At 40.1% G+C, this 22,732-nt stretch overlaps 2 protein-coding genes across 5 annotated transcripts; one reads left to right on the forward strand and one right to left on the reverse strand.

Annotated features, from left to right (window-relative positions):
- Positions 1 to 5,681: 5,681 nt before the first annotated feature.
- LOC146644793 (tumor necrosis factor receptor superfamily member 23-like) lies at positions 5,682 to 9,592 on the reverse strand. The gene is made up of 5 exons (XM_085393231.1): positions 9,116 to 9,592; positions 8,423 to 8,519; positions 8,204 to 8,329; positions 6,865 to 6,993; positions 5,682 to 6,739 (listed from the first exon to the last, which is right to left on the reverse strand). Exons 1-5 carry the CDS (start codon positions 9,128 to 9,130, stop codon positions 6,672 to 6,674), a joined length of 435 nt encoding a protein of 144 aa, XP_085249357.1. The 5' UTR covers positions 9,131 to 9,592; the 3' UTR covers positions 5,682 to 6,671.
- A 2,982-nt stretch (positions 9,593 to 12,574) lies between these two features.
- Positions 12,575 to 22,414, forward strand: znf362b (zinc finger protein 362b). 4 transcript variants are annotated; one of them, XM_085393227.1, is made up of 9 exons: positions 12,575 to 12,875; positions 15,024 to 15,087; positions 15,752 to 16,010; positions 16,451 to 16,555; positions 16,758 to 17,076; positions 18,269 to 18,493; positions 18,826 to 18,904; positions 19,025 to 19,183; positions 21,651 to 22,414. In XM_085393227.1, exons 2-9 carry the CDS (start codon positions 15,025 to 15,027, stop codon positions 21,765 to 21,767), a joined length of 1,326 nt encoding a protein of 441 aa, XP_085249353.1. In that variant the 5' UTR covers positions 12,575 to 12,875; position 15,024; the 3' UTR covers positions 21,768 to 22,414. The 4 variants fall into 4 exon arrangements, with proteins under 4 accessions (XP_085249353.1, XP_085249354.1, XP_085249352.1 ...); XM_085393228.1 differs by having other exon boundaries at positions 15,779 to 16,010; XM_085393226.1 differs by lacking the exon at positions 12,575 to 12,875 and adding an exon at positions 12,956 to 13,730 and having other exon boundaries at positions 15,779 to 16,010.
- The last annotated feature ends 318 nt before the right edge of the window (positions 22,415 to 22,732 follow it).

Below are 22,732 nucleotides of genomic sequence, written 5' to 3' on the forward strand. Positions count from 1 at the left end.
CATCACTGTGTCAGTGGATCCTCAACTTCCTCACAGACAGACCCCAATCAGTGAGGGTGGGGAAACAAGTCTCCCCCGCCATCTCACTCAGCACTGGAGTGCCTCAGGGCTGTGTTTTAAGCCCCCTGCTGTACTCACTGTACACTTATGACTGTGTAGCCACATCCGACACCACCTCCATTGTCAAGTTTGCTGACGACACTGCTATTGTGGGCCTGATCTCCGACAACATCGAGACGGCCTACCTGGAGGAGATTAGGAACCTGGAGACCTGGTGCCAGGAGAATAACCTCCTCCTAAACATCAGCAAGACTAAGGAGTTGATCGTGGACTTCACTACAAAGCAGGCGAGGAATTACAAACCCCTCATCATCAGTGGCACGCCAGTGGAGAGAGTGGACAGTTTCCGATACCTGGGTGTCCACATCACTCAGGACCTGTCATGGTCCTGTCACATCAACACCCTGGTTAAGAAAGCCCGTCAGCGTCTCTTCTTCCTCAGAAGACTTAGAGACTTCCATCTGCCACTGAAGGTGCTCAAGAACTTCTACTCCTGCACCATCGAGAGCGTCCTGACGGCAAACATCTGCACCTGGTTTGGGAACAGCACCAAGCAGGACAGACGAGATCTGCAAAGGGTGGTGCGCTCGGCAGAACGCATCATTCAATCAGAGCTCCCTGACCTGCTGTCCATCTACACCAAGCGGTGCAAGTCCAAAGCTAGGAAGATTATGATGGACCTCTCCCATCCCAACAATGGACTCTTCTCACTGTTGAGGTCTGGGAAGCGCTTCCGCTCCCTTAAGGCCAAAACAGAGAGAATGAGGAGGAGCTTCTTCCCCCAGGCTATTCGGGGCCTGAACCAGGTGTAGGACTGGACTCTCCCAAACACGTCACTACAAGACTGGACTCTCACACACGTCACCACACGCACCACCACACATTTCCTATAATCCTATAATTCCTATAATTTATAATCCTTATCTTTATAATCTCTCCTGCTGTTTGCACATTCTTTACTGTAAATTCCTAAGTTAATTTGTAAATTTTTGTAGTAAACTGTAAATTATAAATATTGTAAAACTTTTCTTCTGTCATTTAATGGTCGGGCATTGTACAGCTACAAGCATTTCACCCCCATGTCATACTGTGTATGGTTGTGTGTGTGTGACAAATAAAATTTGAATTTGAATTTGAATTTGCTTAGTCATTTCAATGTTTCTGACTACATTTCTGTGTAAATTACACAATACAGCATAACCTCTTTTTTCAAGGCCAGTTGTGTTGCAGTTTGAGAAAGAACAACATATCAGGCACAGAAATAAAATATGACTTTTCAACATAAAAGCAGAAGCCATAATTACACCAGTCACCAAAACATGTGCAAGAAAAGGCATTTGGCTCCCTGCTGTAGACACAAAGACACTCTGACATTACTATATTAATTAGTTAGTAAAGCAACCTTAACCTGCCTGTTATGAGTACTTCTGGTATCTATCAACATGTTATTCACCACAGGTACTTACATCCTCGGTCTAACCACAGGAAGAGTGAGTGCACAAGAGATACAAGACATATGTGGGGAAATGATGTTAAATTTGCAAACGTGTTTCCTTCATTCTAGCAAAAAGCCAACATGTCCATTGCTGAAATCAGGGCATGCTCAACTCAACCACAAACATATTTTAGATCAAAATTTAAAAGCAGTTAATAGTCAAACAGTGTTTTTGTAGTCAGTGCAAATGTTTCGCTCACCAAAGATATTACCTGTAAAGTCATAAAACACACAAAAAACGTATAGTCACACTTGATAGACAGCAATAACAAATCGATCCAATTCATTTTGATTACATTGTGGTCAAGTAATCATCAATCAGCAATATTAATGACGTGTGCTTAACATTAATATACAATACTGTAAGCCATCAATGCAGTAAGTACAAATATGATTGCTGTCTTCAATTGCAGTTCTCTGCTCTTTTCAGTCTGTTAAAAAAAAATCTCAACATGTTCGATATTTTTTCTCTGTTACATCATACAATCTTCAACAATAAAATGCATATAAAGGTGACTATTCACTTGGTCTTGTGTGTTTTAGTGCTGAAAGTCTGACAAATTTTAATTTATATTTTCATACCCATGCAACTGCATGCTTTACATAAAAAATTGCAAAATTTAATATGATCCAATTTCTAACAATGGGATTTCAGTCTGTCAAACTACTAAACTTTAAGAAAATGCTATTTTGATTTTGCATTTATTTTTCATTATTGTAAACTAAACATGTATAAGTAAAAACAAATACAATTTAAATAATTACCTGTAAATTTATAGAGTGATAATTAAAGACACTTGATTAACAGATCATTAAAGTTCCTCTGTAAAAGCAGATGTTTTGGCATTTTGCAGGTCTGGAGCGTTAACAGGATAGGAGGAAAGAATCAATAATTGCAGTTCATCATTGTGGGCAAGGTTATAATATCATATCCAAACAACCTGAAGGCCATGCTTCTGCAGCATATCAATACTAGGGCTGCCACGATTAGTGGACTAGTCACAATTACATTGACTATTAAAATCGTTGAAGACTAATTTAATAGTCGACGTCGTTTGAAGCTTTGCAAGATCCTTCAGAGGCTGCATTTGTAGGCCAATTACATTACATCGACACGGCGAAGCCTGCGCAAATTCGAATACTCGCCCAAATGTGTCCAAAAAATTCGTCCTTCATTTCCCCAAATTTGAAGGATGGGTCCTTCGTGGCCCAACCTATCCCAGAATTCATAGCGCAGCCCAGCCGACAGACCACGTGACTTTCGCGCATTGCATTGCGCATTGGGTACGAGTGGCAGCAAAATCAAAACACTGCATCAAGCACTAGCATTTCCAGCAATCATTAATTCTGCGGTTTTAATCCCTACTTGCATTTTATTTGTCCCAAGAACAGTTATGTACAAAACGAAGGAGAACACGACAGGTCCGTACAAAGACAGACTTGACAAAAAGGCCAAAAACGAGGTAAAAATCAAAGGAGTGAAAGGGTTAGACCCATACGAGTATACAGAGTGGACTAAAGACGTTAGCGTGCTGCCCAACTTTCTTCACGCGCATATTTATTATTATATGGTCCTAACTGTGAGTGCATACACTCACAAAATGTTTAGTAACTTCAGATGCCTACAACAAGCACAGGTCCAGTTTACTTTGATGATTTGGACTATCCCATTTCACAGCTGTTGTTACATTTTTTTCTTTATCTCCTGTACAGACCAACGCAATCTATTTGTCGTTTCAGGTTGTAGTATTACACAACATTTTCAGATCCAATAGAAATAAAATAAGTGTTTCATAATTCTTTCAATTTATTGCCTTTATTTATAACTGGCATGTTTCATTCTATTATAAAATCTTACAAGAAAGAGGCAAAATTGTATTCCATTGTGCTTTATTAGCTGCTTTGGTGAAAAACAAATCAACAATGCAAAAAAAAACCACATTTCAAAACATACTGGAAAGCAGTTATTCATCACTTGATTGCTACAACACTTGGGCACATATATGCGGGACTTTTCGTGGCTGTTTTGATATCGCTCTCCCTCTTAACCGATCAAATCTCGCTGTGGTAGCAGCTTTAAACTCGGTATGACCCAGGTTGATAGAGGGTGCCCAGTCTGGATCGCATTCCAGCATTTTGTAGGCTGGTTTTCCTACAAAACAACAAACATTAGCCTGCAAAGCCACCGCGAACAAAGCAGCATAGCGCAGCAAATTCAATTCAAATCAATATAAGACTTATTTGTAACCTACTCAATAATTATGTTATGATAAATTACGTAATAACAACAACAAAAGGCTCACCTTTGTGGAAATGCTTGAAGCAGACTAACAAGTGAGCTGGAGTGTTCTGGAATGTTATATTTGCTCTTTGAATGGCTGCAATCCAGGCCATCCGTCACCTCGTTGTTACTTCAGAAACATGGCTCGAACAATTTTTCTTCCACGACGGAATCCGATAAAAACATCTCTCTTTACCGGTCGGCTTCCCGTGGCTGTCATGCGACCGGCTATTGCGGTTAATAATATAACAGCTTCTTGCCATTCTTTGTGTTTCTTTTTATCGCTGTGTGACTGTTTTCTTGTGAAAGCCTGCGTGCGCTAGTACCACTTGCCACTCGTGCCTACAATCCTTTGCGGTTTTGTCACATTTTCAAGCTCTATTCCAGTTTTCAACAATGGCGGCAGCTACTTCGTTTTAATATTACTCCAACTACTCTTTCTGGGTCACAAAATAAACGTTTAACATATTTTCAGGCGAGAATGTAGCTGTGTAAACTTCAAATATCTGCTTGGTTTATCAAGACATGACATGTTTGCAAAAGTGCTCCGACGTTTTCGATTGGTCCACTAATCAGAAAAATAATCAGTGTCTAGTCGACTATTAAAATAATCATTTGTGGCAGCCCTAAACAATACAAATGTCTCATACCAACAGGCAGCACAGTGGTGGAGGAGTGATAATCTGGGCTTGTTTTACAACCACAGGACCTGGACACCTTGCACTAAGGCGACCATGAAGTCTTCTGTATACCAAAGTGTTCAAGACTCAAATGTGGAGCAATCTCTCTGAACAAATCCCCATGAATCTCAATGAGTTGAACTGAAACATTCCCACGATGTGATAGACTGATAAAGAAAAACCCCACAGAAAACCATTACTTCAAGTTATTGCTGGGAAAGGTTGCTCCACTGTCCTGTGGAAACTCTTTTTCACAGGAAATTTTTGCTCCTAGAGCAGCAAGACCACAACAGGGAATCCCAGTAATCAGGAGGCCTTCTTCTACCCTGCATGTCTGTTATACACAATACTGCATCATTAACATTTTCAGCAACTAATATGAAGTTTGATTATCAACACTAAAACTACAACAGCGAGGATGTATGCTAGCAATAATGATAATAATATAATAATAACGATAGTATAATAATGATACCAACAAATATGATTTACAGTCCTTGAAGAATATGCATAATAAAAGATAACTTTTAAGCAACTGTAAAAAAATTAATAAATCTTGTAACAAACCTTATCTTGCAGTCATTAAGACATAATCTTTGTATACCTTTATGTAAACATGAGCTTCACACAACACTAAATGACAAAACTCTACTCAAAGCACCCTTGAAATTGTACATGGAGATGATCCAATTAATCCTACAAACAGAATTACTTACCAATTTTTATTCAGATTCACTCAGTTGAAAACAATCTTGTAATCACCAGCATGAGATGAGACACTCTTATTTAAGCTGATGAATGGTTTTCTTTTGAACCTGACTCAAACTTGTGGTTTAAGGACAGGTTTATTTGTATGAGTGTGTTATCGCATGTTTTCAGCCTCTGGACTTTCAATTCTGTTTTGTCTTCAGAAAAGCAATGCAAGAAACAGGAAACAAAATGAGATCATCTTAGCACATACCGCTTATAGATCCATAAAGACTCAAAACACAAGACAGAGACTGAGTTTCAATAAACAAAGAACGAGTGTTGTAATCTAGCTGTAATCTAAACAGTGAGTAAAACTCCAAAAATGGTTATTGTTAATTGGTAATCCAAAACAAGGACAGGAGCAAAACATAAAGAAGACTAAACAGTACAAGATGGTAAAGAACAAAGGCAGGGATATTTATGCACATTTTAATCTAGATTGTGATTCCTAAACAAAGGAAACCAGAGACAAGTAAGATACCAAATTACCACTAAATGATTAGTGGATGAGCGAGGGCACCGATGAAGTGTGGAAATCATTGGAACAGCGAATTTCAGATTATCTCAAAATCTAAACTTCATAAATCAAATTTCTGAGACAGTAACTCAAAAATGGAAATAACTCGAAATTTTGAGGTTTTTAAGTCAGAGCTTTCAGATAAAAACCCCAAATTTTGACTTATGATAAAAAGGGTCATTTCCAGTGGCAGAAACAAACCATTAAAAAATAAAAAGAAAGGAAGAAAGTTATATAATGTAGTGCTGTGTAACAGGCAGGTTGTAGACCCAAATCCAGGACTAGAGAAATGGAAAAGAAAAGAAGAATCTCTATTGCTGGCAGTTAAAACAAGTTCAAAACAAACTACTGGAAAACACACTTCTAGGGAATTTGGAAACTCCCAGCAAGGAGCACACGTCTGTGAGGGAGGGCGTGATAATGAACGGTGGATGACGCAGACAATAACTATTTACAAGATAACGAGTCAAAGGGGAAAACTAGACAAAGGAAAACCCAGGGATCCTGACAATTTAACCAAATCTGGAGACTCAAAATACTAAAAATAACTGAAAATCCAAAACAGAGTAAAATCAAAACAAACCCTAAAGATAAAGATAAAAATAAAAATACAAACAAAATTTTTAAAAATCAATCTTCAACTCAAAACCCTGGAACCAAACAGTGATTATGACACATGCAGTTGTGCAATTTTGCAGAAACTCAGTAATAACAATGTGGTTTACACATACATGAGCACATTTTATAAGCCAGACACTGTGTTTAGATTTGATGATGGTGCTGATATACACTGTAAGCTATCACTGCAGTAAATATATGCATTCTATATTATTTTCTGATTGATTTGTAGTCCTGTGCTCTTGTCAGTCAGTCACAAACCAAATCTAATCACAATTGATATGTTTTGTCTGTCCCAATCGTCTGCTTCAGACACTTCCTTTTGTAGTCATCGTTCTCTGAAAGGAATAAAGGTGGAGGTGACTGAACGAATTTATTTAAGTTGTTATTATGCTTGATAATGAAAAAATGTGGCTGCTGTGAATACCAATCAAATGCTTTAACATTCTTTTAGTGTACTTACTTGGACATGTACTACAGGAACATTTCATGCATTCCCTCAGATGGTCAGACCCTAAATTGTAGTATCCATGTTTACAGGCACACACTATGTTGCTATTGAAGGAGCAGGGCCTTAGTACAATCTCATCATCTGAGGAAAAAGCAAAGCACAGTATGTCCATCTATGCCGTACTTCCAGCCATCATCTATTTGTTACTGCTTATCCTGGAGGCAGCAGTCTAAGCAGTGATGCCCAGAACTTCCTCTTTCCAGTAACCTCCTTTAGCTATTTTAGAAGAATTCCAAGCCATCCAAAAGATATAGTATTGCCAGCATTTCTGCCCTGCAATCTCCTCTTAATTAGAGATGCATGAAACACTTGATTTAGGAGGAACCTAGTACCCATTGTAGCCCAAGCCCAGATCTGTAGAAGCAGAATTTCTACTATGAAACTCCTCTTGGATTGTCGATACTTGAATGAATTCCGAATGAATTGGTGCAGCATATCACTACCAAACCAAGGTCTGAGAATTGGAGATACCAGTTGTCAGCCCAGCGGCTTCTTAGTCAGCTGCTAAATGTCCCAGTCACTCAATGAAGTCAGCAGGACCATATCGTAAAAAGCAAAGACAGACAAACCAAAGCATACCGACTCTGAACTCATGGCTACACCTATAAATTCTGCTCATATAAGTTATGAACAGAACCAGCGACAAAGGGGAGCTCTGGTGGAGTTAAATAACAGCTCAGAATAAGTCTAACTGATCACAGGCAATGTGACCTAACCTCTCACTACAGCCGTACAGGGGCTGAATAGCTTGTAACAACAGACCTGATACCTGATATCAGGTCTACATGCAAGCGCACATTCAGGGGCTTGAAGGACTTAAGGCAAATCCCCAAAGTCCAGCCACCAAATAGATTGTTTTAACTACCTTGGTGACCTCACCAACACTAACAGTCACGTTAACCAAAAGCAATGACAATTAATAGTTAGTTAAAATTGGAGTGCACGTAACATCAGACGTTGCCTTTGCACTGCAAAGTCTCTAATCTTAGTGCGCACAAGCTCAAACTGACATTCTGAAGGGTAAGAGTGACACACAATGTTGAAAGGTTTCCCATCCTAGACAGACTTAAGTTGTCAAAGTGTTTCAACTTCATCACATTGGTCGGAAACAAATATAAGATTGTCAAAACAAGATCACCACAAAAAGAGGTTTATGCTGAAATATATCTAAATATATCTAAATGACAAGATGATAGCAGTCTATTTTTTAGTCCAATTTAACTTTAATCGACCTTAACACACAAGCAGAAAACATGTGTAACACTAAATTGAAACTGGGCAGGATACTTACGATTACATAAGTCACACCGAAGACATTTCTCTATGTAGTTTTCTATGTCTGTGTAGAAGCCATCCTCACATTTCTTGCATTTGTACTTTTTAACTTGATCATCACAGTTACCAACTTTATGATATCCTGAAAAAGAGAGAAAAGGCGGAAAGTTAATGTGATACTTTCGCACTGACTTTATACCAATAATTGACAACAATGTTCCTCATTATATCTTACCAGCTGGACACAAATTGTAACATGAACCATTAGTTTGTTCAGTCCCCTCAGTGTGACTCTGTCCACAGGAAATCAGTGCAAGTATCAGTGGGAAGACCTGAAACAAAGGAGGTTTGAAGATCTGAGGTAAACTGTTGAGGAAACAGGACTGACATTTTTCATTAAAACAGCCACAAAGAGACAGCAAGAGTATCATAGAAATATATAAAAATGCATCGAAATACCACACAAATCAGGGCTGAAAAAAACTGTAGTGAAGCTAAAAGTATTAGCCATTTAAGTCGTCGTCCAGACAGAACACATAAGATGAAGTTTGTTTGTTTCCCTCCCCATACTTTCCTAAATACGACCATCAGAGGGTTGGGAGCATAGACTCTGTCACATTCAGGAAAGTATTTCAGAAACCTCTTTCTAAAGCTGGTCTCCTTACAGAGCTCCTTCACACATTTTTTTTCTGGCTCACAGGTTCGATGGAAAAATCAGATCATAATAAAGAAGACAGAGAAAGGTGTTGTAAACAAGTGAAATAAATCCCAATCAGGCCCCGCAGAAAAGAGGACAGTTTATAACAGCGCTGGATGATTTACAATTTTGACAGATCTCTTTTCATGACAGTTGGTCTAATAAATTTTTTAAGCAGCATAAATCAATAAAATCAATAAAAAGATAATCAATAAAAAAATATAAACTTACCAAGATAAGGTCCATGTTGTGTGAGCAGGCAGTGTGGAAATTAAATAACCAAGTTTCACTGGAATTCCTTCACTCAGTTTGAAACAGCAATGTAGTTCTCGCCCAAAGTGAACAGCAGCAGGAAGAATTCTCACTTCAACTGATATGCAGGTTTCCTTTAGAGCTGACTCAAATAAAACATTTAAGGAAGGCTTTGTTTGTGAGTGTGCGATTGTGTGTCACGGTTTCAGTTCTTTGGAATCTCCAGAGAAGTGGTGCAGGAAACAGGAAACTGACATCATGTAAACACTAACTCCTTACATGCAGACTCCTGCACAATAACATTGTAACACTACAGAATTTCTGCAGTACTGGTATGGACAAGGGTGGCCTGGATGCCTGCCTTAAAGTTTTAGCCAGAACAATGCACAGTAATACATCAAATTCCGACTTTATGGAAAAATGTGATCAGTTAAATGCTGATACAGATTAGAGGATTCAAAATCTACCAAGAAGCTGTATTGCTGTGAAAAGCAGCCTAACTCGACTTGCTGACTTTGGACAACATCCCTGACATTACATGTACTGTAGGTCATGATGAAACTTGAACACCAGCATTCTTGGAATTCATTTAAGATTTCGACATATCCTTTTACTCCATTGGCAGTGTGTTTGGGATCATTGGAATGTGGAAAAAATAAGTTGTTGCCAATCACATGCTTTTTAGATCATATTCCACAATGGATCAAAATTTTATGTTATTTTTCTGTGTTCGTATTTCCGTCACTTTGGGCTGCGTGAAATGCAGCTCCAAACCATGAAGGTGCCTCTACTGTGTTTTACAGATGGCTGTAAAGGAGTGACAAACATTTGTACCTCACTCCTGACTCCCAGACATATTGAAAACAATTTTAAGCTGAAGTTTCAAGTTTGGATTCATCGCTCCATTAGACCTTTTGGGGACGATTGTCAGTATAGTTCTTGTGTAATTTATCATACATCAGGCTTTTCTCCTTGTTCATCTTTCTTAAAAATGGCTTATTGGCAACCTTTCACTGACTATTTCTGAAGAGGCTTCAGTAAACAGTAAGTATATGAAATACCTGAAGGGCCAGATGCCTCTCTCAGTTCCTGCATCAGGACCTTTTCCTATTCAAAAACATTTTATCTGTGAAAATTCCTTTTGTGTTTGTTTTCTTGCAGCTGGCTGCTAGTAACAAAGTTCCTGAAGACATCATTTCAGATCGGTTCTATGTAATATGCCTGTTATGTGTAGACACAACACTGACTCATCCCTTGAGTTACAGGCCTATTTAAGGCTTAAGTGATTCATAGGTCAGTGTTAAGTGTTAAGTGGATTCAAAAAATGACCATGAAAATTCCAGGGTACAAGTTAAAAGAGCTGCATCTGATGACTTGAGAGTTATAATAGGGTTACAGACACAGAGTACACCAGAAATGAACTGGGAGCCAAACCACTGAGAGCTCCACTAACTAATAGAAGGACTTTAAAAGGCAGTTCTCTGTTGAACTGGAAACCAGTTCAAACTTCAATCCAGTGACTTAAATATTATCGTAATATTTTCAAACTTCCACGTATGCTGCATTCTGAAGAAGATGAAGTCCACGTCTGTGAAGGTTCTCAATCAGTTCTCGGTCAATCTTTCAAGGATGCCAATGTTCACATTTTGGACAGAGAGGACAGATGGTTTGAAAGAGTGAAAGAAGCCATTTATGTCCACTGTGAGCGACCATCTTTGAGGCGGTGGTTTACGACACCAACTGTCTGCCATCTATAGTCCAGTTTTGAGATCCTTTCCCAGATGCCTTAAAGCCCACTCACACCCTGGGCCATCTGACCCCAGGAAATACATGATCGGGTGGGGCTAGGTTTCACAATGAGCTCACCTGAAACCCTGGCTGATTGTGACCCACACCCATTTTCACACCTTGGCTCATGTGATTAGGTAGAGGATCATCAGGGGGTCCTTTTTCCCTCCTTGGGGGGATACCCCCACGGGGTTTAAATCTGGGACTCTCCACCATTTTACCCTAGAACTGAAGAAGCTTCTCGGATGAGAGGTGAAACGTCTTCAAGCAACTTAAAGAAGTCCAGACGCTTTTCTTTCCAAGCTCCTTAGACTTCAAATAAAATCAGCTCCTTAGACCAAGATGAAGTCCACCTACTGATAATTTGGATAATCCAGCAAGTAGAGCATTACAGTAGTCTAACCTGCTCGATATGAACGCTTTTGCACATTTCTCAATTTGCAATAGGAATTTTCAAGCTTCTGATATATTTTTATGTTGTGGAAAGGAGCTCTGGTGACCTCATTAATATAATTATCAAAACTGACATCACTGAACAAAATAATGCCAAGGGTCCTGACTTTCTTTCATGTGTGATAAATATGAACACATTTTCTTTATCTGACTTTTTGGAACAACACGAAATACTTTCATCTTGTCTCTGTTCAGTTCGACAAAATCAGCAGTTACTGTCATCAGTGCAGCTTATTAAATTTTAAATAGAGATTAGCTCATCAGATGAAAATGACAGATAAAAAACTGTGTTTCATCTTCATTACGATAACAACAAGCAGGGTAGTGTAAAGGTTAAATACTAAGGGACCGAGGACAAATCCTTGAGGAACCCCTAATTGAATTTTTGTTTCTGCAGATTTCAAATTACCAAGTAAAACATTAAAACTTCTACACTTAGGGTTTGATGAGAATCTGACCTGATAAACCAACTGAATCATAAAGGCTTTGAATTAAAATGTTACTATCAACACTGTTGAAGGAAGCAGAGAGGTCTAAGACTGAAACACTCGGTGAATCACTGTTGGTTTTTAGGTCATTGATGACTTTAGTAAGAAACATTTCCATGCTATGATGGGTTCGGAAAACAGACTGGTACCTTACTTACTTATTTACTACAAGAGTAAGTAAGTACTGTTTATTTACAATGTGCCTTTCGCAGACAAGTGGTAACAAAGCCCTGTACAAAAATTGGAATAAAGTAAATGATAAAATGAAATGCCATAAAGCACAATACAAATACATGTTAACATGCTATTAACTAATACCCTGTAATATTAGAAATTTTACTGTGGAAGAAAGTAGGAAAATTGTTACATTTTCCTGCTTTTGTTACATTAGATTGTTTTCTGATTTTGTAAATATTTCACAGCTGGATGAGAATAAATGATTGTTAACTAGAAGATATAGGATTATCTGGCTAACTGTATTTCACTGTAGTAGCAAAGAAGTGCATTTTTAAATATATACTTTGTTTTCTTTGTGTATTTTTTAACAATCTTTTCCTTTTTTAGTGTTTCTCTTAAGGTGCTTTGGGTGGACCGCCTATAATAACAGTTCTGACAGGGCAGCAAATATGACTGTTTTTTTTTCTTTTTCTTTTTTTAAGAAATGGCATCAGAGAAAAACTGCTCATCGCCTCACCACATGATGACAGCACCGCTAATGTGTGCACTTTGAAAATTCACTAACGCATGTATCGGCCCTGCTTGCGTTGACGTAGCTTCTGCTGAGATGCTGTTAAACGCGAATAAAGTGGGTCGTGGTATGAAAATACAAAAGCAACATTTAGCACAATATTTCCCCTCTCGACTGCACTGTGCTGAGCCTTGCAGCAGCAGCAGCACCCAGAAGTGAACAAAGCGACCCGGAAGCGGTGGTCCGACCGGAGGCAGAAAGAACATCAACCTTTTATATTATAGCTGTACTCGCAAGACAATATCTGCAATCAGGACACAAGGTATTTGTGCATGTCTTTACATGTTTCCGTTGCTGTGCATTTCTCTAATGAGCGGTAGCCTCTCGGTGCGTGCATTAGCACGAAAATGCAATTTCTCTGCTTTGATTCGTCCAAAAGTTACAGAATGTAGAAAAAAGCAGCCCTTAAAAAAGTGAATTTTGCTTAAGATGGCACAGAGTCTGTCGGGAGATGAGGGGCCGTGCACCGGTTCCGATTTTGACCTTAACGAATCGCTACGGTTATTTTTAATCGGCACTGATGAATCAAGCTTGTCCGTTTCCGTGCTGTGTGTGTGTGTGTGTGTGTGTGTGTATGTGTGTTTTTTCCTCCTTGCAGGGCATGGTTGTTGTAGGAAGTGTCAGTTTTTTTAAGAGGTGGGGAGGCCGGGCTATTCAAACCTGCAATTCGCCGTAAACAATCATTCATGCCTCCGACATGATAAACACACCTTTGTGTTGGTCTCCGGCCGCTTCTCATTCCAAACACCCGCCACACGACAACATGTTCATGCTCCTAAAAAATTTGGGGTCTGCAGAATATGGCGTCCCGCCTTATAAAAATAAGGCTGCCATTTTTGTTTCTCTTTTGTCTGGAAATGTTTTAAGAAAACTGTCTGAGAATGTGTCGAGTCGCACCGGGGAGGATCGATCCGGACAATCCTCCGTCGGTGCGAGTCCGGAGCTGCTCCCAGACAGCCGACACGTCCGAAAAAGTCAAAGAACTTCAAGTTTTGTTTTTTTCACGGCGGTTTTTGTGGAAAAATTACAAAAGCGACGTCCACTTATTTGCAGGAATTCAGACAAAAGGAGCAGAGGGGCATCAAGCCCGAGCTAAACGGCGCAGGATCATGCTGATGTGGGTTTTTTTTTTTTTTTTTTTTTTTAGAAGTGAAGGCATATTGTAGGTGGCATTTAGATGGCAGAGCTGCGTGGATTTGTGTCACTTTTACTCTGTAGGCCTGATTTACACACATCGACTTCTAAGCGTGAGCTGACATCTAGCGAGTTTTTACACTGTTACATTAAAAAAAATCGTATTTACCTTTTTAATTAAACTTCTTTTTCAGCTATCTTAAAGCATTTATTTCATTTTATTTTTCAACAAAATAAGAGCCCTAGCTCTAAACTACTGTCTTCCACACTTTCCCCCTGCCTTTCAAAGCCTGTCTTAAAGGTGGGCAGATCGATTGATAGTATTGACACCAGCGCTGGTATTGGTATAGGATCGATACTAGAGCCACGTGATCGATACTTTATTTATAGCTTCTAAGTTTAGCATGTAGCCCACTGCATTGTGTGAAATAGTGGAAATTTTTTAAAGGAAAAAATATACATCCAGTATAAAAAATATCTGAACACTTTTGCATTAACTATTTATAGTTTGTAGTATATTTAAACAACAGAAATTGACCCAAAGTGGTTTAGATGATCATTGATGATGATTCACCTGCATAAGCCTTCTTTTATAGGGTAAAAGTATAGGTATCTGTACTGGCAATACCGGCCCTGTATTTACTTGGTATCGGATCAGTACCAAAATTTTTAATATCGCAGAGCACTTGCGGTCATGATCAGACTCAGGTCTTCTATATGAAACCGTTTCAAGGTCAGCTGTTACACATCTTAACTTAACATGAGGGTCATTCAATTGTCCCCACAGTTTTGTTTTGTTTTGTTTTTTCAAACAATCACAATAAACGAACAAAGTGAATTTATCCATCAAAAGCAGCAGATTTAGAAGCCACTCGTTTAATGCTTACTACATTTGTGCCTGTGGTGCAAACAGTCCGGAGAAGTAAATGCAGCAAATTCTCTGCAACTTTAACCGTCTAAACAGCTGATACGTGGCGTTAACTGAGTACCAGAAATGGTTCTCGACACCTTAAAGTGACATCAAAGTGGATGCAGAGCTATGTGGATGCGAATGTGATCAGCACAAGGCCTGAAAGAAAATTCAAGCATGACATATGAAACTAGCCACATGCAGCGTGTGGTTAAGGTGTCAGATTTTTCAGCTTCACAGTTTAAGCCTGCCTGTTTGTAAGCATTAACTTACTCTACGTGCAGTTTTAACAACAGTGCTCTGTAAGGGAGCACTTCATTATGTGCATCTTTGAAAAGCGACTAAAATAAATGTCACACACTTCAGGATGGCAGAGCCTCGGTTTAACAACCCATACTTCTGGCCGCCGCCTCCGTCCATGCCAGGCCAGGTAAGTCCGCTCAGCATGTAATTACTGTGATGTTTCCACCTTCCACTGCCATTTGTTTCCATGTGTGAATGTCTTTTCAGCCTTTCAGCACCAGTCCATCACTGTTACGCCTAGAACCGCTCGCAGTTTGTTCTCGCAGATAAGGGGGGTGCCTCAGACTCCTTGGAGTTCGTGGGTACACACGCAGTCCTAATTGATCTCAAGCAGGCCGGACCAAAGAAGCGCAAGTGCTTCCTGAAAACGTTTGCATTACAAACTAGATAGCAGCAGACCGACTAAATGTAGTCGGTCTGCTGCTGTTACAAAGGAATACTGCTGTTATAACTCAAAGTCAACAGTATGATGACTTCAGCCCCCCCCCCTAGCTTGGATGAAGTTGCTAGTTCAGACAACCACTTTTAGGACACAATCCATTCTTAACAACATTACAAACGCAGTGCTTTGTGCTGTAAAATACAGTGAATGTCCAGAATTGATGCTCCTCCTCCATGAGTGGGCTGGATTAAAGCGTTTGGTGGGCGTTACTTTAGCTCACCTCTGTCATAGGTAAAAACTAATCATGTGCTGATCAGTGTTTTCTGTCCTGCAATATGTTTTGATGGCATGAATGACATTCACACAAGGCGGCTGTTTTCTGTTGAGCATGACCCGTTAACCCTTTCAGCTGGATAACCTGGTCCTCATTAACAAGATCAAGGAGCAGCTGATGGCTGAGAAGATTAGACCCCTGCACCTGCCACCTACCTCCACCCATTCTCAGCAGCTGCTGGTTCCCACCTCGTCCCCGGACGGTAGCGCTCAGCACGGCATGCAGGTTCCAAAGCCTCAGCCGCAACAGATTCCGGGCCACCACCCACAGCCGCAGGGCTCTGGACAGCCGGACATCGCCCTGCACGCTCGTCCCGCCTCCAGTTCTGGACCGGGTACGTTCTTCTGAAATAGTGTTAAATATGTCCAAGTGCTGCCAACTTGTCTCAAACTGGCATGGTGGCCTGGTGAGTTTAAGGTGATAATATACAGATTGTGAAGGTAGAGGCCAAATAAAAATCCATAATGAAAAGTGAGTGATGCCTGCACAGCTACTCCAAAACCCACAGTTGCAAATTTATCTTATTTACAGAAACGTGGAAACGGTTTAAAATGATACCCAGCCCTAGAGTAACCTTAATTAACATGAAGTTATTGATGTAATAATTGCTACAGATAGGCCTGGTTTTCTTAAATCAAAACATTTTTAATGTTATTCTCCAGTTTTGCAGGCTAATAGTTGATGTAATGAATTCGTAGACGTGGCGTAGAATCAGGCCTGCGCGGATTACGAGACATTTTACTGACTGACACACCATCACCTTATAAATTCCAGATGGAAATATGGATGACAAGTCAGCGGTGAAGGCCAAAGGATTATGGGAGGACTGGCAAATGAGACACCTTAGTGAGCAAACTGGCCGGGTCAACCATCGCTCAGGTACAGCCGTCACGCCATCTGTGAAGCTTGTAGGAGAAATGCAGCAAGGCAGCCAGCCTCTGGTGTGATAATATAAAGATAACTGTCATGGAAAATTGACACACACATGGTGTTTACTGTGCGGTACACTGGTATGGTTCTGTAGAGTGTGGTGTTGAATTAGTCATACCTGCTAATGCAGTTTTTGTTCCAACCTTCTCAGGTCTGGCCCCCTCATCTCGACCCGACAGCCACAGCACCTCAGACGCCCTGACCCCGACGACTCCGACCTCCAGCAGCCAGAACCGCTTGGGTGGCGCCCCCTCTGTGAACATCATCTCTGGACTGGCTAGTGGCCCTGGCATTGACCACATGAAGGCCGGAGGCCTGGCAGGACTGTTGGGCCCCCCGCCAAAGGCACCTCGGGGAAGAAAGAAGATCAAAGCCGAAAACACATCTGGTCCTCTGCTGGTGGTGCCCTACCCCATCCTGGCTGATCAAGGATGTGTCACCGTTGCACCCAAAGAGGGCAAAACCTACAGGTTGGATTCAGAAAGCTGCTCCTATTGTTTTCAGGGTTTTTTTCTGTGCTGATCTTGCAAAGTAAATTGACAGCTTTACGAGGTCTGCAAGCATTGATAGGTATTTTCCTGAGAGAACTTTGAGAATGAGAGAAGCGCTCTATACTGAGGCTTAATATGAGCACAGCTTTCACCTGAGTAGACAACAGGTTTACTAAAAAAAAGATCGGTCAAACATACTCCAAAGGACTGAACCCAAAAGAGTCTGAGCACTGGTTGCAATGAGGTAAAGCTAACGGATGGAAGATTTGAACTTGGGTTGACCCTCCCAGAACATCCAGGAGGATGAGTTGGTGTTGGGGAGGAGAGGAGGGTTTGTTTAATAGCAGGTCAGAAAGGCAAGGTGGAAAAAAACCTCCCATGATAGTTAAACAACAGAGACTGATGGTTGGAGAAAGCATGTAGAAAGATCACTGGACAAATGTAGCAATGCCGAAATTGCTAATAAATTGTCAGCTAATATTGACCTCTTCTTGCTACCTGGGAAAACTTTTGATATTTTTTCTTATTTTATGTTAGTTTATGATAACCAGGACTTTCCAGAGGCTGCAATGAAAGCCAGCTGACAGGTTCGGCAATTTCTCATTAGTGTTCAGATTTTAAGCTTTTATGACAAATAATTAAAAGTTCAATTTTTTTTATTGTGAGAAAAAACCCCATTTAAGTCAGTCAGCTGGAAGTTTTAGATAATGAGGCTAGTGGCTCCATAGTGTAGTGGTTAACACACCCACCTCAAACACTCTTTTGGAGATTACATCATGGTTGTTCAGTGTAAATAAAATCAGCGAAATCAGATATGCAGAGGTACCTGCTGTGGGAATTCTTTGTGAATGAAGGAGCAGTCAAAAGTGGCTTTTTTCTTAAATTGTAAGGTTAGCAATGCTGGTGTTGTTGGATTTTTTAAAATCATGTGTTACTACTTAGTTAATCAACTATAGTTGATTTTCAGTTTTCGTTGCTACTTTTGACATAAAGTGTGATTAAGACTTGATGATTTTCTTAAATTATTGTTAAAATTATTAAAGTGGTCTGCGTACTGGGGTGGGGAAAAAACTGATGTTATGCTACGTTTTCTATTTAGTTGTAGGCAGGCGGATTTTAATCCCTCAAAATTGTTTTGATCTGATCTATTTTGTTTCTTCTTGTCCCCAAGATGCAAAGTCTGCCCACTTACCTTCTTAACCAAGTCAGAGATGCAGATTCATTCCAAGTCCCACACAGAGGCCAAACCGCACAAGTGTCCCCACTGCTCCAAGACGTTCGCCAACGCCTCTTACCTGTCCCAGCACTTGCGCATTCACCTGGGGATCAAACCCTACCACTGCTCCTACTGCGAGAACTCGTTCCGTCAGCTGTCACACCTGCAGCAGCATACCAGGTTGGTCAAACTGTGAACATGAAGCGTGAGAAATCAAGTTGATCTCAGCTGCCTCTGTGGCTCTACTGTTGCCCATTTCAAATCTGATTGGTGGTCACACATTACTAATATTTAATGTTTAGAATTTACCTGAATACCTGTCATCCCCTTTACAGCTATATCTGTTTTCTCCTTGCTGGAACTCTTTTTACGTTTCACATATAGACCACGACTGTGACTTATATGCAGTGAAAATCTGCTGCTTTGAATATACTTTGATGTTTCTTTGCAGGAGTTCTCTTGCAGTGGCGTCTGTCATAAAAACATTTTCCCGTCTGCTTCTCTTGCTGCAGAATCCACACCGGCGATAGGCCTTATAAATGCGCCCACCCTGGATGCGAAAAGGCTTTTACCCAGCTGTCTAATCTCCAGGTCAGTCAGAGATTCTTCTTGTGACCTGATCCTGATTAAAAGGTTCAGATGCAGAGCTGCAAATGTTCAAATTACGTGGACTTCTCTACAACCTCTGTCCGTGTTTTCTCTCCCCCACAGTCTCACCAGAGGCAGCACAATAAAGACAAGCCGTATAAATGTCCCAACTGCTACCGTGCCTACTCAGACTCTGCATCGTTGCAGATCCACTTGTCAGCGCATGCCATCAAAAACGCTAAGGCCTACTGCTGTAGCATGTGTGGCCGGGCTTACACCTCAGTAAGTAAACCACAAGCAAGTATTCACTATGTCAGGGTTTCCACACCTGTTTTTTGCATCAATGACATTTGATAATATTTTTTTCTCTCTTGGACTAGAAGTCGGTGTGTTTCCTGTTTGAGATATTTAACACCTTAGTGTGTCCTTGCTTCTGTTCAAATATTCAAAAAGGACTAAAAGAATATCTTTAAGCTATAGCTGAGGTCCGGAAGCATTATGTTTTCGCATTGTATGTCTGTCCCATCCTGATTAATATAAATATGTGTATTTCATCTACTCCTCAATGCACATCCCTCCAGTTTCCTCTAAACCTGTCCAAATAGGTCATTGGGCTGGCCATTTCTGTGTGATCATTGTTTTTGATAACATAGTCTTATTTAACTTGTATTGTTCTTACCTTTACATAAGTCCATGGCAGTTTCACTTTTCACTTTAAATTCTTGTAAATGATAGCATTAACTAATGTCCCTCAAGCTGGATTATGCTTTGATTAGTTTTGTTTTAACACTAGGAACTGATGAGCCTCTAGGCATTCAAAAACGTCAGGAAAATGACTCAGCTGTGGACTGACAAAATACTTGGCCAAAATAAGGCTCAAAGATTACATTTTGGTGCTCAGAGGTCAAGGTCACAACCATAAATCATAAATTCATGGACTAATTCTGATAAAATTTAATTCACGTATAGGATACAATGATGACATATCCTTTTCTCTGAAAGCTCAAATGTAGGAACAAGTAAATTGACTGGTATATAGTGCTTTTCCACTCTTAGGGCACTCTTTACTACAGGTGTCATTCACCCAATCATATAGTGTTTTATTGTGTGCCTAAGCCCGTTGTCTAACATTAACATACTCACACGAATATATCAAGGGGAATTCAGGGTTCAGTGTCTTACCCAAGGATACTTTGACATTGACAAATTACTTCTTTTTTTTCTGTACAGCACTTTGGGCAAACTTTCTGTTTTTAAATGTGTTATATAAATAAATTGGATTTGGATGCAAATTGAAGGAGCCGGGGACTGAACCACAGACCTTCTGATTGGAAGATAACTTGCTCTACATCCTGACCAACAGCCGAGAGCTTGTGATTATATTTAGGAGCTTGGAAAGAAAAGCGTCTGGACTTCTTTAAGTTGCTTGAAGATGTGTCACCTCTCATTAGAGAAACTTCTTCAGTTCTAAGAGTCAAATGGTGGAGAGTTCGAGTGAGCTCATTGTGAAACCTGGCCCCACCCTATCATGTGATTTCCTGAGGCCAGATTATATTTGAAGTTTGACTGGGTGTTGAAATGCAGGCACTGATCTTTGACATCCTTTACCAGCTATCTTAAGAGGATCTGGGCAAACATAAAGTTGTGGTCAGAAGTTTTCTTTTCCGGGGTGGAAGGATTGTGCAACATATATCTTTAATATCTTTTAAAATCAAGAATTTGTTGGTTTCCCAGTACAGACCTGTATTTTAGAAGAGAGCTTTATTAATCCATTGGGTAGGTCCCCTCAGGGAAATTATGGTTCCAGCAGCGCACAAGCTAACCTTAAATACAAATAAGAAAAAAATTTGTTTTAAGCGTAGTACAAAGATTTTCAGTAGGGTTGAGGTCAAGGCTTTGGGAAAACCATTCCAGAAGCTACTTTATCCATTCCAAAACCAGCTTTGATATATGTTTGGCATCATTGTCCTGTTGGAACACTCAGCTGTGTCCAAGTTTCAAGCATCCAGCTGTTGATTTGAGGCTGAGTTGAAGAATTTGGAGGTATTTTTTCTTCATTATTCCATAGACTTTGTGCATTGTACAAGTACCAGTGGCAGCAAAACAACCCCAGAGCATGATGCTATCACCGCCATGCTTGACAGCTGGCACTCTGTTCTTAGGTTTAAAAGCCTCACCTTAACTCTTCCACACATTCTTCATGTCATTGTGCCCAGATAGTTCAATTGTTGTTTACCAGCTGCAAATTTTCATTGAGCTTGAAGGCATCAAGTTTAAAGAACGAGCTTCTCTGATTTGAGAGTGCCCGTTTGGGTCTTCTTCCAGACCTTGGCAAGGTAGGGACAGAGCCAAATTATTTGTACTTATGTACAGTTGTTTCAAATGATGATTCTGGACTGCATTTGGTTAGAATTGGCCCATTAAGCCTCTGGAATGGCGTTCCCAAAGACCTTACCTCAACCCTATTGAAAATCTGTGGACTATGCTGAAATGCTGGGTTTGTGCCAGGAAACCAACTCATTTAAATGAACTCTGAGTGTGCAAATATTCAGCCAGCATTATGCCAAAAGGATCTGGTCAAGGAGCAATTTTCCAAGGGAGATTTCATTAAATATTAGTGGGGGTGTGTGTATCCTTTTGACCACAAATGTCAATATCAACTTCAGCTGAACTAGTTGGAGTAGAGGCACTTTTAAAATTACTGTAGCAGTAATCTTTATGCCCTTTGTGTGTTTTCCTGTTCTTGTAGGAGACCTATCTTATGAAGCACATGTCCAAACACACGGTGGTGGAGCACCTGGTGAGTCACCAGTCGCCCCAGAGGACAGAGTCCCCCAGCATCCCCATACGCATCTCCCTCATCTGAGCTCCGCGAGCGTTCAGCATCAAGATTCAGAGTCAGCGTTCGGCTGGAGCTTGTGAGGCCCTGCACCCACGGCCATCTACATAAGGCTTACATTAGCATTATGACAGCTGACATGAGCATTCACTGTTAGATTTTGTAAGCAGACTTGCCTCCATCCGTCTCGACACAGGCCGTCTATCATAAAGGAGCACAGCGTTATTTTGTGAATGTAAAAATACAGCCAGATATTGTCCAGGGGATCGAGTGGCAAAGAATGTCTTGCGTCAGATTAAATAAGCACTTTCGTAAGCATCATGTAAACCGCCGGATGCATTGGCCATTAAAAAAATGTTTTAGTTGTCTTGTTTTTGTTTTTATTCTCTTCCATGAAATGGGTTTTCAAAACGTGCCAGATGATATTTGCCCGAATATTGAATTGAAAAAGCAGGGGGGAAAAAGAAAAAGTTTGCTGGGTGTATTCTGGAGACATCCAAAGATAATCTTAAAGCACTTTTAGGCCTTGTGGTTTTGGTCAAATTGTTTCAATCTCGTTGGATGGAAAATGCCAAATGGCATTACTTGTGGCAGCTAAGAGTACCGACTGTGTACAAAAAACAGTCTTTTTTTTTTTTTCAACTGTTGTTTTTTTTTTTTTTTTTTTGTACAAACACAGGGTCATCAAAATTTAAAGAAAAGCAATCGGTAGATGACAATTGAAATATTTAATGATTGTATTAAGAAGTTGGATAATTGGCTCGTGGAGGCAAAGCAGAGCTCGATGGAAGGGAAGGAAGTTTTTTTTTTTTTTTGTAGTTATTATTTTCAAAAAATGTTCACTCCATATTTAACATTCACCTTTATGGCACCTTTATGATCATAACGTATGATCAAAAAACACTGCTTTTTTTCTGGTGTGTTTCTCGTTCCACTAGTTAGTGCCATATAATGAACTTCGGTGAGGTTTGAAGCGAAAGCAAATCTTGTAA

This window comes from Rhamphochromis longiceps, linkage group LG20 (assembly GCF_057381845.1).
Source record: "Rhamphochromis longiceps isolate RC_006_pf linkage group LG20, R_longiceps_female_GT1.1, whole genome shotgun sequence".
Classification (NCBI taxonomy): Eukaryota; Metazoa; Chordata; class Actinopteri; order Cichliformes; family Cichlidae; genus Rhamphochromis; species Rhamphochromis longiceps.

Excerpts from the sequence above, each read along its gene's own strand:
- znf362b (XM_085393225.1), top strand. The coding sequence starts at position 13,495 with ATGTGTCGAGTCGCACCGGGGAGGATCGATCCGGACAATCCTCCGTCG. Across the intron at positions 13,731-15,023 it reads CGGCGCAGGATCATGCTGAT|GATGGCAGAGCCTCGGTTTA; the intron begins GTGGGTTTTTTT and ends CACACACTTCAG. Across the intron at positions 18,494-18,825 it reads CACCTGCAGCAGCATACCAG|AATCCACACCGGCGATAGGC; the intron begins GTTGGTCAAACT and ends CTCTTGCTGCAG.
- LOC146644793 (XM_085393231.1), bottom strand. Across the intron at positions 8,330-8,422 it reads TTACAATTTGTGTCCAGCTG|GATATCATAAAGTTGGTAAC; the intron begins GTAAGATATAAT and ends TCTCTTTTTCAG. Across the intron at positions 6,740-6,864 it reads TTCCTGTAGTACATGTCCAA|AGAACGATGACTACAAAAGG; the intron begins GTAAGTACACTA and ends TATTCCTTTCAG.